Raw genomic sequence first — 21,223 nt, 5'->3', positions numbered from 1 at the left:
GGACTGCTTAATTGACCAGCCTGGAATATTGACTGCTTGATTGACCAGTGTGACTGGTAGCCAAGTGTTCTGGTGATGGAGTGTGTAACTCCATACATGTATTCTTTTAGCCGTGTGCTAATCATTGGGGTTTGTCATACCCAGTATGTTTGTGGGACTGTAAGAATATTTTGTACATCTGTCCCGTTATTTCCATCATTTTCACTATATGAGTGAATACATTTTTACTATATGAGTAATAAAAACTAATATACCACAGTTTTACTATTTGAGTAAAACATCATTCTTTCAATATGAAATAATTGTGAATCATTCACCCCTTGTCCTTGTACTGTATAAGGTCATTTATTTGTATTTTCATTATTTAGTTTGTGTGGATTATGTTATTTGATCCAATATTTGGATATTAGACACATATTAATCATAATTCTTTTCTCATTCAAATCATTAGTCATTAAACATTGTATCTGTATTGCCATCAAAAGTGTTCTGTTGTAAATCTGAAATCCCACCCGGTTCTCTTGTTACAATTTGTAAACAACAAAATCTATTTCATTCCCTCCTTGGGTGTCATCAGTTGGAAAGAGAAGAACTACAAGCATGACATAGATTTATAAATGTAAAGACTTAACCCATAAATAAATTTAATAATTAAGCAAAGTTCATTCAGAGGTTGGTACTTGATGATCAATAGATTTTACTTCAGAATAATTCTGTCTTTAAGCTGCATCTGCCAAATCAAAAGCTTTGCCAATCAAAGTAACAAAAATGCTATTATTTGTCTATTTTCTGTATTTGAAAACCTATATTCATTACAGCCAACATAGATACCAAAAGCCAACATTCAAAAAAATTAAACAACTGGCCTGATAGAATTGTTCTTCTGCCTGTGATTTTGACTTGCAAAACAATGCAACATTTCATCTCATCTCAGCAATGAGAAATTTAATGTTTTCTCATATCACAATTATGGGAAATGGCTGAATGTGTTCTCATATCACAACCATGGGAAATGGCTGAATGTGTTCTCATATCACAACCATGGGAAATGGCTGAATGTGTTCTCATATCACAACCATGGGAAATGGCTGAATGTGTTCTCATATCTCAACCATGGGAAATGGCTGAATGTGTTCTCATATCTCAACCATGTGAACTGCTTGAATGTTTTGTCACATCTCAGCCATGAGAATTTGTTGAATACTTTGTCATTTCTCACCTATGAGAACTGGCTGAATGTTTTGGCATATCTCAGCTATAAGAACTGGTTCAACAACTTACACTTGAAACTTCTTGAACACTTCAGAAAAAAATTTCATCAGATTGTCTCCTTTATTCGTGATGGTTAATGCTTCCAGAGAATAATTAAACTAAGAGTCCTGATAACTCTGGAGAAAAAACATGCACATTGTGTACCTACAAATGAATGAATTAAAAATAGCAGTTATCTCATTCAGAAACAGAATAATTTATTCAGAGACAAAAGTAAATGGCTTAATTCAAAGGATAAAACCAACTGGTCACACCAATGTCAACAGGCAAAGGCTTGATATGTTGAATGTTATCACTTTAACATAAAAAGGCCAAAAAACCCACAAGCCATTACTGCTATTAATTGAATCTGAGAAACAATTCTCACTTGCTAGTTTAATAGAAAAAGACCTCATTCACCCCAAGGCATTACGAATTAACTCCAAATATAAACAATGTATGTTACCACCACCTTGACTTTGGCACTACAATGACAATTCTACAACATGTATGCTTGACCTGTTGAAATTACAAACGAATGGCCAGACTCTTGTTTTCTTTTATGTTTTTATTCTCTCACAACAATCTTTACTATTCAAGCAGTTGTAGTTACAAATGATCACATTTAGGTCAGAGGTGTCTGTCTCTGTTCTCTCACAATGGTCATTAATAATGGTGGAACAACCCCTATGTACTTGAATCTGGTTTACACTCTAAAATATACGATACCATGTGCATGACCGATAAAATTTCAAAAATTGGAGGATAGCATATTTTTTTTAAATATTAAAGCAAATTATGCAGTCAAAGTTACAAAGGATTAAATAAATGCTGTAGTGTTTATCATATTTTTGCAGTTATTCATAGCAGTGTCAAAATGCATATTACGCCACATCATGGTTGCTGATCATGTTCAACAGGTGTTCGCTCACAACAGTGCATATTTATATAATACAATTGATTCATGCATTATGTGTGTATGTGGTTTGGATTTTTAACGTAGCTTTAACAATTTTTCAGTCATATATCGACGATGTCTGCAGTGTGACAGTTTATAGTGATGTCTAGCACTGAGGCATCATGCAGCAGACATGTGGCATGATGTCCCAACCAGTCACATTATCCTGACACGAGGCCAACCAGTCCTAACACTAACCTCTTAATGCTGAGCCATGAATTATGAATGCGGCTGTAAATGACAGGTAGTTGCTCATTGTAGAGGTCATTTAATACAGGTTTTATTGTAACAGAAACATGCCAAAAACAGTCGTCATTGTTACAACTATATGGCCATGAAAAGCGGAGATTATGCCTGACAGTATGCACAAATGCATACATGGAATCCCTCAGGTGGGACACTGTATACCTTATTCTGTTTTATTAATGAAAGTGAGAATTAGCCAGGAATAGTGAGCAATTATGAGCTACAGGTGAGAAATTAAATATAAGAATTAGAATAAGATTTATATTCAAAACAAAGAATGTCTGATAGTATTTTGTAATTGGTCAGACAATATCAATGGTAATGTCCAGCATGTATAAAGGGTTCTTATGTCTGGTTGTGTACTATACAATAAAAAAACTTGCGATTAATACATGAAGGAAAGATCTTTTTTATACGCTACAATAAACTGAACAAAACAAAATAAAAGCCAGATAGTAAACATCACAGTTGGAGTTCAATGCTATTAAGGGTTTCACACTTGCAACAGAGTTACTGATTGCAGAGCTTAAAATTACCTCCCTTAGCTAGTGCGCATGCCCACTAAAAATTTCCAGTTCCAGATAGTTCAGAATTTTGCACCGTTTAACGCTTGGTTAGCGAAACAAAGTCAACAAAGGAAGGAATCTTAGCTGTACTACAGATCATTATGATTAAACCAATGAATAAATTATATATATCTACCACTTTTTGTTCATATTAGGAGAATAATTATAACATAAGATAATTAGATTCGGTGTCCATATGTACATTATATCGGATGATTAAATAATATTTACTGTCCATACTTAAATGATATCAAATAATTAAATTAAATACACTGTCCATATTTATATCATACCAGATTAATATTGATGTATTATCCAAAATTTCAGATAATCTGTATGAACATTTCACTTTGTTCTCTGATTTTAAACATTTACTGCACATTTTTGGTTGTATAACTTTAACGAACACCATCTCAACAATTTGCATTTTTCATATGTTGATATATTTTTCTTTCTCAGTTATTCTCTGAAGTTAATAGTTTGTTTATAGCACGAGTTAATAAAGTTATGACACGACTTCGATAAGAAAATTATAACACGAGTTCAATTTGTCAGCTGATCTATAATGCTGAATATTTTAAACCTGAAAAGTTTTTTAAACTGTATATCAATGTATTCATAGTAACTTAACAGTGCAATAATTACATTAGCTATCTTTAACATAAAGGAGTGTAATTAATGCAGATGGAATATTTATTCATATTTGGGTGTAAATATACAATATTCACATTTCCTGAGCTCTTTAGACAAAATTTCTGATTACCATCAGAAGATTTATCTGGAACAGCCTTCTTAAAATTAGTTTAATTCTGTTTAACTTTCCTTGCATCAAATATGCAAGTTTATAAGATCCAATTACTTTACAGATTCCGTCCTATTACTTTGGTTCACCTTTTAAACCAATATTGATCCACGTGACCGGATATAAAATTGCAGATATTATGATTTAAAAAAGAGATTGTTTGTAAGAACATGCTCTTCAAGTCACTAATAAATGGATACTCACAAATATTCATATTTGTTGTCTTTATCTACCAGTCACTCTCTCTATCTTAGCACCATTATATACCTGTTTTTAACCAGAAGTATGTTTATGTAATATAAGTATGCGAAAGGAGACAGACATACATACAGACAGACAGGCAGATAGGTGAGAGCCACAAATGTCTGATACAGGCATGGTGTGTCTAACATCAATTTTTCTCCAAATTTTATCCTCTAAAATCCATTCAAGGAAATAAAATTAAAATAATCATCAAAGAGACTCATATGAGTGCCTATCTGTTCAAACGTGGATGACGTGTGCATTTTGAAAAAATATATCCTTCCTAGATACAACTCAAGTTATTTCACGAAAAATATAATGAATATTAATAGAAATACGAGTCGAAATCAATAATAAAAGAACCTTAAGAAGTTAGATTTTTTTTCTCATTGTCATTCAACCTTCAGCAACTGCAATGATTAAAGCTATAAATAATAAACATTTTCATTATTCTTCAAGTGAGATAAATTGCAATATCAATCTTTTTAAACAGTGATATATTTCCGCACAATCAAATAATACAAACTAAAGCATGAAGTAGTAACTGAAATATAATGAAGTTCTGAAATGGGCAGAGAACATTTATTTGAGAGCAAAGAACAGCGCAAGGTAGTGAAAAAATAAAAGATGTAAAAACAACTGATCAAATATTGACAGAATTTCTTTTTAAGATAGTGAGATAACAATCTTGCTTGCGGAATGTGAGCGATCTGTCATATTTTCTTGACATACATCTGCCATCTTTATTGACTGAACTATTCGGAATGGAGTTGAACCGAGGCACCCTCTGGTGTTTTTATCGGGAGATAATAAAGGTTGTTGTTGTTGTTGTTGTTGTTGTTGTTGTTGTTGTAGGGCTTAACACCATTTTTCAGCACAAGATAGGCTATACATGGCGGCCAGTATTAATGGTGGAGGAAGAACCCGGAAAACCCCCAGAAAGAACCACTGACCCACGAGAAGCTATGAGAAGCTACTAGCAAGCTTTCTCACATAACCACATTAGCCGAATCCGAGACTTGAACCGATGCAGACAGAGGTGAGATGGCATTGATCCGTAACGGTGAGTGCTTTAGACCACTCGGCCACTCGAGGCCCCGATAATAAAGGTGAAATGGTCTATAGTGATATGGTAAAAAGCTGACGGACCGGGAATTGGGTTGGGAGAAAAATATGCACACATAAATGTAAGTACGTACACATAAATGCAAGTATGCACACCTGTACACATAAATGCAAGCATGCAAACTACACACATAAATGCAAGCAATGCACACTTGCACAGATAAATGCAAGCATACATACCTCCACACATGCAGTCTCACAAATATCTACATCACCAAAATAATGCTTCAAATGCTGACATACATGTCGAAAATAAAATCATGAGATTTTGTTAGAATCTGTGAAGAATTCATTGAACACTTCAGGATATGCATTCTGTTGGACAAATAGGCAACTTTAAAGAAAAAGTAAAAAGAAAGAAAGAAATAAAGAAAGAAAGAAAACACATACAGCTTGCAGAATCTTGAGCTGCTGCATGGGTCTTTGACCTGGTGGATGGACAGCTTTGTATCGGGGTGCTTTCTGTCTGCGGGGAAAAAATGTGAGATTTCCAATCATTGTGATTTCAGATTTATTAACAGTTCATAGATTTCGTAGCTCATTCAACTCTTAAATTTCAAGACTTAAGGTGTTCCACCTTTAAAAAGAGTAATATCCTTATATTTAAATGAATCAATCCACATTATTTACCATTTGATAATCTGATAAATCAAATGATGTGAATTACCATATATATGTACTCAGTTATAAATTGAACCCAAAATGCAAACTGCAGAGACCCAGATCTGCCATCACATAAAACACCAGCAGATCAGTGTCTATGCAGTATCATGGGAGTAAAACAAACAAGATAGAACATGAACTGCCAGAGCATTATGCAAAGCAGATCAGGGTCTATGTTGTACGCAGCCGGACTTAACTTTTTGAGAATATACAGTACTTCTTTCATGTAATACCTAGAGGATCTCAAATGGGTAACGATTTAATACTGAATTTATTAAATAAGTTGAAGAATATCAGCATTTGTAAACATTGGGGAGTAAAAGCTGGACATTATTCCAACACGTTTCATAAATTAAATCATTATCTATTTGAAATTTTGCTTATCAAATAGCTTTTATTTTGATACAAACAGTATAAAGAGGAAGAGGAATAAAAACTTTTGTTCATTCGGACACAGATGCTGCAGCTTTTATTTGTAAAAAAAAATATAGTTCCAGATGCAGTTCTATAACCATTAACATTTAAAAGTAGATATTCATTACAAATTACAGTCATAAGGCAACTGTCCTTCCAATTAAATAGAACACTGATATGCATATCCAATGGAAATTCTATTGATGTGACATAGTTTGACTTGTGTTAGGTTAAGCTATCAATGTTCACACACATGATCAATCCATCTGAAGTGTGTCAGTTTCACCTAAGTATTCCAGTTGTTGGATATTCATCTCGGGATACAGATGGATATACTGTAATGTATTTGTATTATTTGATTTGGAACTGTAGACTCCACTAATCCAAAACAAAATTTATTTAGTGTTGGAACTGCATCATGTAGTAAGAAACATTAGCTTGTTTGAGTTATTTTACTGTGTATAAATGCTGTGGTTAGACAAATTTGCCAAATAATTTTATCCACATTTTTATGAGAACAGAAACATGTTCTTTTTACTCCTACAAGTTAACATTCAAACCATGCTTGTATATATGGTGAATTTCATGCTACAGGTATACTGCCCACCCCTCCCCCACACTCAACTGACCAATACCCTATGTTTCATTTAAGTTCCTAAACTTGTTTTGGGGTTTTATGCCATTTTCTATGGCGTAATGAGCCCCAGTGGGATAAATTGGCCAAATTAATACAGAAGTAATCATTTTCTAAACTCCCTTTTCGCAATCACTTTGAAAAATGGACACTAATATGTTGATAGTAATAGTAAAATAAAAAAATTCTAAAAGGCTGGGTAAAAGAAATTCCCATGATCACGGGTAATCAAGAGAAAGTAAGAATTGTGGGCGTATATGGACCAATCAGTATGAAATAAAAGAAAATGTTAACATGTATATAAAAAATATTAAACTGCACACATTATATGAAATGTGTACCGACCATGTGATAATTACAGTTGGTGAATTTGTATGGGAAAATATGATCAAGAGTAATATTGCTCACTTTAGGAGTGTAGTATTACTAAAAAGAACAATCAGTTTATATATACCCATGCAAATGCTATAATATTTTTACTATATACTCATTTTGTTTTCCTACCTAAGGCTTAATAGCAAAGGAATACTAACTATATCAAGAATTAATCAAATTCAGGTTGTATTTTAAAGCAAATATAAAACCATATTCATTACTACATAGTAACAATATTAATGTGCACATAGCACTGTCCAGCATCCTCTGAACTCCGTAGTGCACTTAACAGTTTTATCAAAATTCTTGTTTTGGTCTGCTAAAAATGTAAATTTAGTCATATTTTGAATAAATGCCCAGTGAAAAACCTTTTCCTGTTGATCCAACTCAATTCTGCTTTTCTGCTTATGATGGACTGGATTTTATTAGTTTAATTCAGTGCAGTAACGAGAAGGTGAATTTAGTTGGAAATGAAGTCAAAATTACAGTACACAATTTTGGTGTGTATCAGGTTTTCCATGTCATTCAGACTGGCATAACTAAGAAAGTACATTTTAAGCAAATTCATGAATGACTAAGCATGACAGCCCAGATATGGAAACAGGGTAGAATGACTAAGCATGACACATTGTCAAGTCAAATATATATATAAGCCTGAAGTTTCATCAAAATCATATTATCTTCATTATTTTAAAAGTGATACCGACACATGGGTGGAAATAACTGGTTTATAGTTTTCTTGTTGTGAGCTTGACCTTGAGGAAGAGGGTATGGCAGTGTTATTGTGACATTGTCAAGTCCTTATATACAACTGGTCAAATGAATAGCTGACTTACTATACATGACATATATAATTGGCTAAAGTGTCAATGAAATATCAAATGGTTCAAAAGTTATATTTCAGAATAGGTTAGAAATCATAGAATTACATTTTCCCTTAACATGACTGTGACCTTGTGACAATGGCCTGGCTATAAGTGACACACCATACGGGCATGATATATACACTGGCAAAGTTTCAAGAAAATCTTGACAAACATTACAAAGTTATGGGCTGGACAATCAAATGCTAATGGACAAACATGTTAAGATGGTTTCTGAGTTGATCGATGGCCAACCAACTTACCCAACTCTGGACTGATGATAATGTTCAATATAAACCAACAGAGATTGTTGCAACACTGACGTAAAAGAAATAAGATGTAAACTTTTTAGACCTACCTCCCAAGGAAAATGTTCAGGGCCCTAATCAGTCCTTCCACACACAGCAAATCATACCTGGGTGAAAGAAAAATCCCCAGATAATAATAGATTACAAAAGAAGAAAGTATGTCTATATAATTACATATGTGTATTTCTAGCTACATTCTCACAAGCAAGAGACCCAAATGGGTCAGATGGCACTCTTTTATAATTCAAAATATTTATACACATGTTGACGATGTTGGGCATACATGTGGAAAACTATTCTGGTAAGATGACTGTCAAAACTCATGTTCAATAATATTCATATTTTCTAAACAACATATTTATATAAAAACATCACGAAAAAATAAAATGATAAACCAGCAAGTTTTACCATCCAATGAAACTGTCATAATATATGTACATGTGTATGTAAATTAAACAGCTTGTGAAACTGAAAAATTAACTTCATGTATAAATGTCTTTGTCCAGCAACTTAACAACCACTTACTGATCCTTTTGTTGTTGTTTTTGTTGTTGTTGTGGGGTTTAACGCCATTTTTCAGCATGATAGGCTATACATGGCGGCCAGTATTAATGGTGGAGGAAGAACCCGGAAAACCCCAGAAAGAACCACCAACCCACGAGAAGCTACTGGCAAGCTTTCTCACATGCCCACATTGGCTGAATCTTAGACTCGAACCGCCGCAGACAGAGGTGAGATGGCAGTGATCCGTAACAAAGAGCGCTTTAGACCACTCGGCCACTCGGGGCCCCTACTGATCCTTTACTTATTTGGATGGAAAGAAATTGTCAGTAGTTAACCCTTTCTTTATTCATCTGAGATATTTTGCTGATATTTTTTTCAGGATGTGCTCATAAAGAATATCACATGTGTCACGCTGAGCACAAGGAGTTGCACAACATAAACATACAAACAGTCAAGCATGTATAGAAAGAACGGAGTGTAAGCCCCATCTTTTCTTTAAAAGAATATTGGGACCAGCAGTAGGAATAAAAGACATCGAGATGTCATGTCCAGTTATTTGTTTCATTATGCTGTTAAAACAAACCAAAAAAAGAGATCAGTGGACAGACTGGCAACTAGAATGGAAGCAAAACATTCATGCTACAATGGTGGATGCATTGTCACTCTAATTTACCATTACTAAATACACCAAGAGCAAAATACTGTTATGTATATCTATATTATGGATATTATTTTAATAATAATATATATTATTTTAATAGTAATATATATTATTTTAATAATAATAACAGTAATGTTAGTAAGGGTCATTTAAATAATGGCATTTTTAATGCTTAGATCATATGAATGGGTTTGTACTTTAAAGATGAGTCATGCAGTGCAAACACCAATTCTCGATTTCACTTATAAGTTTCAAGGTTAGATAGAATTTGTTCAAGTAAACATAACATGATCCAACAAGGACATTGCTATTGCTAAAAGGTCAAAATGACCAAGGTGCTGACTGGCTATAACTGAAACAGCTGTTGTTTGCTAAAAGGTCAAAATGACCAAGGTGCTGACTGGCTATAACTGAAACAGCTGTTGTTATCTGCAAATGAATAATTATCCTGAAATATGAAACGTTTCATTTAAAACGCCTCGTTGAATTGTTTTGCTACAGTGTTGTTAGTTTCATATATAAAAGGATCAGAATGAGTAATTTTTTTTATTCTTAAAGTTATTACAGGTCTAGAAAAAGTATTGAAAGGCTAGATTGATTTAATTAATAATATCATTCTTTGGAAATGCAGTGCTGTAACATTTATTCAAAGACATTTAAATGTATTAACTGCTTAATGAATTACTGTCAAACAATCACTGACATTTTGGATATTTATAGCTCTATTGGATTTGCAGTGAATTCATCTAACGAACATTTGAATTTAAAAACAATGATTCTTATGTTGTGTTTATATATCTATACATTACAGTTATGATTCGAAATACCACTGACAGATATATGATTACTTGGAATTATTGGAATTTATTAACTATTAAGATTCTCCCCATATTATCTGTAATTTTTAACTCTTTCACTTTTATATGAGGAAAATAAATTAATATTTTAAATTATACAAAACGTATTGTTATCACTCTTTCATAGTTCAAGCCTGGGAGATCATAACAACACATAGAGAATATCTAATTTACTTGACTAGAAAGGAAAAATTTCACATATGCTGTGGAAAACATCGTGTTGTCATGAGTGAAATATTTCCTTACATCAACATAAAAAAAATTATTGTCTTTTGTTATATATTTTTCAAGGCAAAAACCATAGATTTAAATGAATTTTTGCTCCATTTGGAATCTCAGCAATTAATGGCTGTATTACTACATCAGAGAAAGAAATTTTTTTTTAGTAATTTTTGGACAACATTTAACAACTTTCTCAAATATATATGATACAAAATGTGTATTCTATCAAACTAATTCCTGCTTCAAATGAAAATAATTATATTTTTATTTCTGCTAACACATTTCTTGCATGTATTAAGATAATTAACATTGTTGGGCTGCAGAATTGTAGAAATATAATACAGTTGTATCCAACAAATTTCAGAGCACAACATCTTTGAATCTTTATATTTTAATGATTGTGAGTTTACTTGACATGGATTTGGGTTCTTTAGTTTCATAGTTTCTCTTATCAAATATGAAATTGTAGCTTTGATAATGTTGCAGTCTAGCTTGGTAACAGAAATTGCACCCAAATTTTGATTGTCACTAAATTTAGGTTTGCAATCAACTCCTCAATGTCAGACTTCTCCATCATTTTCTAACATGATTATGATCATTTTGAGAGTTAGAATCACTAATGAAACAATTTTTGTTTTTACTAAACATGGTCATTTATCATAGATTGTAAAAGGCATGAAATATTGTATGAGTGACACAGAATATTGATTTGCAACATATGGTTTACGTAAGTGCAGGATTCATGTGGAAAGCTAATTGAAAAAGTTAACAATTAAAGCCTACTTTTGTTGCTTGAAGTTTATTTTGTAGCATCTATTATAATGCCTCCTTACTGGTTAACCAATTACTAGAGGGTCTACAGTCTGGATACACTGTAAGATCTGTTTACCCTGTTTAGTGTGTGTGTGTGTGTGTGTGTGAGAGAGAGAGAGAGAGAGAGAGAGAGAGAATGCAGTTCTCAAAGTGGTAATGCCACTGTAGCAAAATCATTATCTTGTATGATATATTTCAATAACTTAAAAATGAAATACATAATGAATGAAATAAATAATAAATGAATATCACTGCTGCCAAAAAGTCCATATAATGAAAATACTTTAAAACAAATTTAAATTGTGTCATTTGTCGACACTGCTGTTTTCTTTGTTCTTTTTTGTTTCCTCAGTAGAAAAAATATAACTTGCCTGTTTGCTGGAACCTCAAATTTGAACTTTGTTGAATCAACTACAAGTTGTCCCATTTTGTCTGTTTCTTCCTAAAAGGTGGAAAATAAATACCTTGGATATAGTAATTGTCAAATATACTGTACATGATGGTAATTCTTACTACAAGCTGAAATGTGTTAATGTTAAATAGATGCCTCCAGCAATATGATTCAATTAAAGGAAAAAATTCAAGTCCAACAAGGACTATAACACCGATATATTTCGTCAGAAAGTGGTGAAAATAGAACTTTGCCAAGACATTCTGAACGCAAAATCCTGCACCAAACTCTGGTTTAATTCCATCGAAGTATTTCAAAACCTATGAGCAACTTTTTCAACAACAGGCAGGACATGTTGTAATGTGATTGACAAACATGGGTGATACTATAAGTATATATTGCCTCCATAGAAAAGAAAAGCAAAACTTAAGCCTCATCCAGGTTTAACAAGAAGACAGCTTAGAGGCAAGGTACCGGCCTTGCACTTCTACAGTTCCTGATTCAATTCCCAGATCTGACACATGTCCATAATTTTGTTCCAGGTCCTCAGATTTCCTCCACTTCCACCTACATACTAAACCAACATCTTAACCATTGTGAGTGTTTCATGTAAGTTGGCAGATATTGTTTCTGAATGTATGCTGTTGTTTATCTGGCTTATTAGAACAGGGACACATTCAAATTAAAATCATGCCAACTGAAGTAAAATGCCTTGCCTCAAACATCATGGTAGCATACTCAGCATGATCCAATACCAGGATTTGAACTTACACCATCTTGTCACAAATCCAGCAGCCTAACCACTCTATGAACATGGTTCCTTTAAATGAGGTTTACATTTTAACTTCATTTAGGACAATTAAATACACTTGAATATAACATATCTGAACTACGTTCATCTGCATAAACATTTTATGAAAACCACATGTACTTATGTTCCACAAATGTGCAGATCTTGCAAAACATTAACTGAACTCCAACTTTCGTAATGTTTCTAACTCACGATGGGCAAATTAGGCTGTGTTATCAGAGGTCTTGCTAGGATTTTAAAACTAGGAGTCCAGGACTCCAATTTGGTAGAAATAGGAGTCCCACCATCAAAAGTTGCAGTCCCTTCTTTCCTACAGAATCAACACAGACGTGAGTACATCTATTTTCAGATGGAGAGGTTTTCGTAATGAAATCATTCACTATAATATAGCTTCATTACAACAGTCCATTGACAGGATCGCAAATTTATGGTTTATTTATTTGTATACATACCTGTAGTAATTTTAGGCAATAGTAACCGATTTGCTGTTTTCCCCTGCATTTTTGCAAATATGTGTCAAGTCAGAAAACAGACATTAAGGCGCATCTCGCGAATTCCACAACATAGCATTGTCACATATATTTCTGACCTACATAATTTGCATTTTTAAGTTAAATCTTTAATAAAATAATACCCAGGCTTTGGTTTCAATGATTTGTATATTTTGTCTGAATATATCTGCCCTATGATTTAAGAAAACAGACAATCTAATAAACTGGTACATCCCAGACTTAGCGAAGTCCGCTATTATTTCCCGTTAAGCCTACTGGTTCACTTAGTTTCAAACTAATTTTATGACGAAATAGTGTATAAGAGGCAGATAATATATATCCAGATCACCGAATCTGATTTTAAAACACAGGTTTGTATGTTTTATCATCAAAGGATAGCACGCAGAAAATGGATAGTTGCTACCTTACTTGGAAAAGTATTAATGGTCAATCAGCTATTGAAACAATGCTTGTGAATGGGCAAGAGTTTGTTTGTCAACGTAATTGATATAAAAACTAGGCCTAATTACTGATGCCTTGATGAATACATTTCACTACAACACTTGAACTAACCCCGCTAAGGCGAAGGGCATTTAAAAAAATATGGTATGGTCAGTCAATGTACCTCTTTAATAATCACAGGGCGAAGTTGTTTTCACTTTCCTAACAGAAGAAGGTGAAGTTTACATTCAGAAATGACCACAATAATGAAAGCTAAAGTTGTTTATTTGATGTACTTTTATAAATGACCATATGTACATCTCTAGGTCTTTATGCCTCTGAATTCAATCATTGTAAATATCAGTACATCTTCCCACCTGGCCGCCAGTCAAAGCCTTTGAACTTGCCGCCCAGCTTTCGCATCATGTTTTTTTTTATGAACTCTTATAAAGAGGTAACATGTATGTACATCAAAGGGTCTTTCAGTCACTGAATTATGTCATTGTAAATATCAGCACAGCTAACTGATCAACACATTCTCCCACAAAGCAGAACTGGCAAGTCTTTGAATTTTGCAGCACACCTATTACAAGCATACGGAAGACTCCCGCCTCAGTGATTTTCTATGTCCCAGATCAAAAATTGGCATCCAAATATGCGTAATTAAGCGTTTCTGAGATCTGATTATATTTACTATACCTGCCCAATCAGGCCTTATTGTTAAAGTGCAATAATTTAACAACAGCAATTTTGATAGTGCTCATTCACAAGTGCAGTCACAAATCCCAACACTTCCTACAATCCATCACTTTCCACACTGCCCCATCCCTCACCTCCACACTACTGCTGACAATGATCCAGTGGTAAATAATACAAATATATCATATCTAAACTGTCTCTTTCCGGTATGAATACATGCATGATGTTTAAAAAAATTAGTTAAAATTTCACTATAATTCTGAAAATTTGACATCCTTCCAATGACTCATAGGGAATGTTGTTGCTGTTGTAGCGTTTAACGCCATTTTTCAGCATAAGATAGGTTAGTATAAATGGTGGAGGAAGAACCCTGGAAAACCCCAGAAAGAACCACCGACCCACGAGAAGCTCAATCTTGTCAGCTAAGGCAGAGTTTCTCTTTGACACTATATGGAATGTCCCCAACTCTCAAGAATGTAAAAAATCAGGTTGGAACAGACCCTTTCTTTATTCAAAAGCAATACTGTAATGATGATTAAGTCTTGGGACATCCTTAATTATTTTAAAAGGTAACCTTTTTTATAACCTATAAGAGCTGGAACATTAAATTATAACAATTTTTAATGTACTATAAGTCTTGAGATACCTTAGATTTTTTTCTTCTACTTATCAATCTGATTATTTGATTGCATGCAATGTCATTTACAAGAAACATACAAAACCAACTTTGTGGTCATTAAGAGCCTATCATTATGAATTATCAAAAGAAAATGTTATAAATTAGCAAACTTTTTTGAAAAATCAATAAATAAATTTAATCTTTCCTGTATTCAAATACCATATTTACCATATATGTTGGTACACCGTATTTGTTGGGACACAATAAATTAATTTTTAAAGTAATTTTTTTTGCACTTTATGTTCTGGGACACCTTTTAAATAATTTTAAAAGTACATGCTGGAAAATGTACTCCAATTGAAATTTTATTTAAAAAAATATAAAACTGTGTACTTGAGATAAAACTTTAATCCACTGCAACATTATCTCATCAACACAACCCTTCTCCTGCACATGTACAATGTATTCTTTCAGTGTATGGATATTTTGTTTAAGCTTTCTCATACAGTAAAAAAATGTCATTAGAGGCAACACATCACCTGAAGCAGAAACTGCAAGGACTAAAGTCAGATTTTTCAAATCTGCACCAGTCATGCTAATTCTCACACTTCTGACCCCAATCTTATCATCAGTCCATCCAGGAATGAGATCAAAGTATACTAAAATTTCATCCATGATGGTCATACTGTTGGCAAAATCATCTGCTTTTCTTCTGGCCTTCACGAATTCATAAAATGATTTTATTTTCTCCAAATTTTCTTGGCAATGCTGGGTCATCGAATGCAGAATGCTCTGTATTGTACTAATTTGAACATTGTTACATTATTTCAATTTATTGTCAAAATTCCCACAAATACAAGTGAAATGGTACTAATGTTAGCTTCCATATCTCAGTCGTCTTTGTATATTTATAATTTTTAAAAATCAGCAAACTTAAAAGAATCCAAAGTCAGCTTCTGAGGTCACATTGCATTGCAATAAAATAATGTCTGTATTGATATACTTATAAACAGAAAAACCAGCTTCAAAGTATCCAAAGTTGGCTTCCAAGGATGGTTGCTTTGTAATAAAAATAACCTCTGTCTTTGATGTCATATCAGTAAGTTCAAAGAATGAGTTTACTGCTCGCTGCCAGTTGTGTTTATTCACCACACATGTTACTATGTGTCTGGCATCTGTAGTTATAATTGATATAAATGTATCTTGATTTCTACAAGTAAATAGTATACACAGCAATAATTTGCTTTAATGATACTTTTGTATACTGTGCTAGCAAAAAAATGTTACTTGCACTCAAGTGAATATATTTTCAAATAATGACTTTTATTTGCGAGATACTGTCATATAGTCGACCTGGATATAATTCAATCTTGGTCATTTTGCACCTAGCACCGTGTCATGCATGAATGGCAGTTGTCTACAAGATATTAGTTTATTATTTCCCTCTCATTTTTAAAATCATCTGCTTCTCTTCTGGCCTTCACGAATTCATCAAATGATTTTATAATCTACAAATCTTCTGGGCGATGCTGTGTCATCGATGTATATGCATGAAGCACTATATTGTGTCAATTTAAAATCTGTTCCATTGTTTCAATTTATTTTCAAAAATTCCTATGAATACCGGTGAAAGGAACCAAAGTTAGCTTCCATATATCGGCCATCTTAAAAAATCTGCACTGTAAAGATTCCAAAGTTGGCTTCTGAGGTTGGCATGCTTTGCAATTAAAAAACCTTTGTATTGATATCCTTCAAAGCAAAAAAAACGGCTTCAAGTTTCCAAAGGTGGGTTCTGAGATTGGCTTGCTTTGTACAAAAAATAACCATTGTCTTTGCTGTCCTGTCAGTAAGTTCAAAGAATGAATTTGCTGCTTGCTGCCAGTTGTGTTTATTTCACCACCTGGGCTTCTGTTTACTTTGCATATGTTGTTATAAATACAAACATGCTTTGATTTCTGTGGGTAAATATTACACATAGCAATTTGCTTTGATGATAATTTTGAAACCCATGCAACCAAAATGACTGTCACTTGCACTAAAGTAAATGTGTTGTCAAATAATGATTTTTATTTGCAAGATACTGTCATATAGTTGACCTGTATATAATTCAATCTTGGTTATTTTGCACCTAACACCATGACATACATGAATGACAGTTGTCTTCAAAATATCAGTTAATGATTTCTCTCTCATTTGTGATTTTGCTGGATCCAGTTTTCAGTCGAATAACATATTCAAACCTTTGAGCACAAGCAAACATGATTTGTTTATAAATGTTCACATCAATGAACAATATGTCATGTGTTATCTGACACAAGCGATTCACGATACGGAGTTCATGGATATATTTTATTCTTTAATGCTCATGATAAAAAAAGGAATAAATGATAACAATAGAAGGTAAGTTTCTTTGTTTTTAATATCAAATAAGTGTTATTTTATCTATTTTATTGCAATAAGCAGTGTGGGGGTGGAGGCACAAATTCAATACAATTTTTTTTTCTTTGTATGTCTTGAGGCATATGACATTGGCGAAAAAGTTTCATGATGAGTTCTGGGACACAAAAAAAAAAGTTTCAAATATTCTCATGTCCCAATATATATGGTAAATATGGTATTATAATTTTATCAGACTGACAAGAATTGAGCATTAGGGGGATGTTGAACCCATTTTAACAGTACCTTCTCCCTTTTTTTTGCTCTAGTTTTGTCAGGTTATATAGCATGGCATTAACAGTGTCAAACGTTATCAGTAACTACATTTGTTGGCCTTGTAAACATAAATACCTAACTCATTAAAATGTACCAACAATGAAAATAGTGCTTTGTTCAATGCTCACAATTTGCTGACATCATGGCATCACCATGCGATTTTAATATCCCTTGGTTTTAAATCATGGCACCAATTTAATTATATCTCTTTCATGCAAAATTTTTAGAAATAATGCTTTGAAAACTGTAATACCATAAAAACTTGGACAGTTTCATTTGATGTAAATGACCTTAAATATGTACGTGTTTACTCAGATGAAATTCTCTCTACACCAAGCCAGTTTCTCAGTGTAAACAATTAGCTGGCCTGGATTAATGTCAGAAAACAAAAGATAAATCCACCAGTTATAAAGAAAAGGAGACAGTGAAACAGAACACTGGCCAAAATCAAAAGTGGAATGAATACTGCATGGAAATTTCAGAGATGGGGGTGCCAAAATTGTATTGGTGACCTCATTCCTGGGTAGTGTTTGATTTAAATCTACATAATTTGGCCAGCCCATGGGAAAATCACCTAACGATACTGCATGGTTTTGATGAATTTGATGTTTGGAAAACAGGTGCACTCTGACCTGCTACCCCAACATAAGCACCCAAACATCTAACAGAGTGGGAAAAGGTCAAAGGAATCTCCAGCTTATTATGAAGAAAGAATGCAAAAAAAAATTATACTCAAAATTGGACCAAATATTTATTAGACTTAGGTGTTGCAAAGCAAGTGGATCAATAAATGTGCTTTAGAAATGATGAAAAACAAATGAAAAATGTCCATAACATATGATATTTGTATTCCTAAATTTATTGGTGGGGAGTGGGGATTGGCAAAATCTTTTTGGTCAGCAACTAAGAATAAGGTCAGTCAGAAAACATAAACATACACATATTTTTTTTTACGCCCGGCACAGTAATTATGCAAACCTGTGAAATGGCAGCATGAAGATGACAGTAACTGATATTTCGTTATAAAAGCTTGGCAATGAACACAAGCTCTCTTTCTGATAGCAAAGTCTGTACATTAATGTCACGGTTTATAACAAAAGTCACTAGTGACACTGGACAAACATTGAACTAAAACTGTATAAATACCAATATAACTGTCACTTGCCCTAAATGGTCAACATTGGTACAACACTGTTGCATGCTTACAAGCTAAATTTGTTCAAATACATATACCCATATTATCTGTTGCCCTGAATGGTCAATACTAGTGCAACATTGATATGTACTTACACAAGCTTCAACTTCCAATCCAAAATCAAAACACAATTCATCCAATTGCTCCAAAGCTGGAAGAGAAAATAAACTACTATGAAATATGGAATTTATAAAATATGTCATAAGTATAATTAACAGCAATTTAATGTGAACATGCAAGGCTAAATGCAACCTAATTATCACAACAGCAGTGGTCATTCCAATGGCTTTCAAATACTACAGTCTGTTTGAAAATGTAGCAGAGATCAACTTCCAATATATAAAAAACCACTCATATCCCACATCCATGCAGATGTTCAAAGAGAAGAAATAACAGTACTACCAACAAAATCATATTCTTTGCAATTTAAAAATTCAATATAAAAAACATTGGCTAAGTAATTACTGGTGTCATGATTGTTTGGCTTGTTTTGTGTGGTTTAATGCCATTTTTCACATGTGATAAGTTATACCTGGTAGCCAGTACATTTGGCACAGGAAAACCCCAGAAAGAACCCCTCACTCACAGCAAACTCCTGGTAAACTTTTTCACACATCCTGGTTGATCAATCTGAAACACTAACCTACAAGGACAAAGGTGCATTACGAGTTATCTGTACAAGGCATGCACATCTGACCACTCAGCCACCCCAGGCCACTGACTTTTTAATTGTAAAGCATGCCAACCTCTGAATCAACCGATTATCATCCTCATTCAGATGACAGATTTGTATGGCTCTTTGTTCCAGCACAGCAAAGGCACAAAAGTGGATTGGTGGTCAGTTGCTAGCATTCCCCTCTGTGTACCTTGAGTTCAGCACAGCAGATGCACAGAAGCAGAATACTGGTGATCCCTCACATATATGCCCCTCAGTATACCAAGACTACTAATACAATGTAAATGAAGCCATGGATCACATCTAGTTTTCTTAACTTACCATATATATTCACATATGGGGCAAGTCCAACTGCAAATCACAAAGACACAGATTTTCCATTGCATAATGTGCCTGCAGATTTGGGTCTTTGCAGTTTGTTAGGAGTAATCAGAAGAACAAACATAGATCATGATCTACCAGAACCAGTATGATGGCAGTTCATGATCAATGTTGTGTGTAGTTGGCCTTGTAAGTGAGTATATAAGTTAGTTTACTTCACCAAGCTTAACATCTTTGACAGATAAGAACCTTGTGATGGCAGATCAAGAGCTATGTTGTTTGCAGTTGGTCTTGTAAATGTGTATGTAAGGCAGTTTATTTCACCAAGCTTTAGTTTTTGACAGATAAGAACCAATCTTGATGTAGTTTGACATCATTTACATACATTATAATGAGAGTCTTGCTGGAACACCCCTCAGTATAGTAAAAAATGTCCTCACTTACAATGCAGACACATTAATGGTTCCTATAAATAGCATTGTAAAGATAACTATGTCCACAAGGTATCTCTTCTAATAGCATGAGATCTGTCTAAAAGGTCCCCATATCTTCACCAACAATCTGAAGCAACTTCCTGTCATATCTTGTAGGATATGTATGGCTGCTAACACTGAAATCCCTATTTTCCGCAGTGCTGTCAATCATGGTCAAGGTTGGAAAGTGTTTGGTAGATATCAGCACTCACTTTAATATTTGATGATAGAAGGAGGACCTGAACCCTGTACACCATAACAAAAACTGAGAAACATTTGTCAATTGTTCAATTTCCATCTCTGAGTCCTTGAGGTGACCACCACTTATATAGTCACCAACTTTCCAGGAGAAATCAAGTGAAAGAGATAGATTGTAGATGGTCAGGTCTAAAGACAAGTGTACAAGACTTATCATTTCAAAGGGAAAGATTGTGTTATGAAACGAAGTCTTATATTTTCTTCCCTCTATTTTTTTTGGTCATTATCCTTACAGCTCTAAAGTGCATGGTGGTCATTTTTATCACCAATTAAAACTAAAGGTGTTAGTAAGTGTTCAATACAATGATCATGATCAGACTGATTGATATCAGTATTTCATGGAAGATATACTTGACCAGGGGTCAAGCCAGACTTGAATTTTTGGAAGAAGTGACTTCTTTTGGATAAAACAAAGAGAAGTGAGAGCAAAGCAAGACAGGCTATATATATATATATATATATATGTGTGTGTGTGTGTGTGTGAATTTTGTATCATAATTTTTTTTAAATTTCCTCTAAAACACATGGATTATTTTTGTTGATTATTTTAAATTATTATTATAACTCCTCTCAAGCCTGAAATTTTGTGAAAGTTGCTCCAGAGTTTATTCATTCAGATTAGAATGTTTTT

General features: G+C 33.6%; 1 protein-coding gene across 1 annotated transcript in view; it reads right to left on the bottom strand.

The window, feature by feature from the left end:
- LOC149799488 (phenylalanine--tRNA ligase beta subunit-like) overlaps positions 1-21,223 on the bottom strand; it is a 103,290-nt gene that overhangs the window by 79,426 nt on the left and 2,641 nt on the right. The window contains exons 2-5 of the mRNA XM_089958865.1: positions 18,960-19,015; positions 11,877-11,947; positions 8,499-8,555; positions 5,582-5,657 (exon numbers count right to left, since the gene is read on the bottom strand). Of these exons, the coding sequence (XP_089814991.1) occupies positions 5,582-5,657; positions 8,499-8,555; positions 11,877-11,947; positions 18,960-19,015 (260 nt within the window). The remainder of the gene's footprint in view (positions 1-5,581; positions 5,658-8,498; positions 8,556-11,876; positions 11,948-18,959; positions 19,016-21,223) is intronic.

This window comes from Sinohyriopsis cumingii, chromosome 5, assembly GCF_028554795.1.
Source record: "Sinohyriopsis cumingii isolate HCF-2022 chromosome 5, ASM2855479v2, whole genome shotgun sequence".
Classification (NCBI taxonomy): domain Eukaryota; kingdom Metazoa; phylum Mollusca; class Bivalvia; order Unionida; family Unionidae; genus Sinohyriopsis; species Sinohyriopsis cumingii.
This window is presented reverse-complemented; position numbering and strand designations above follow the sequence as displayed.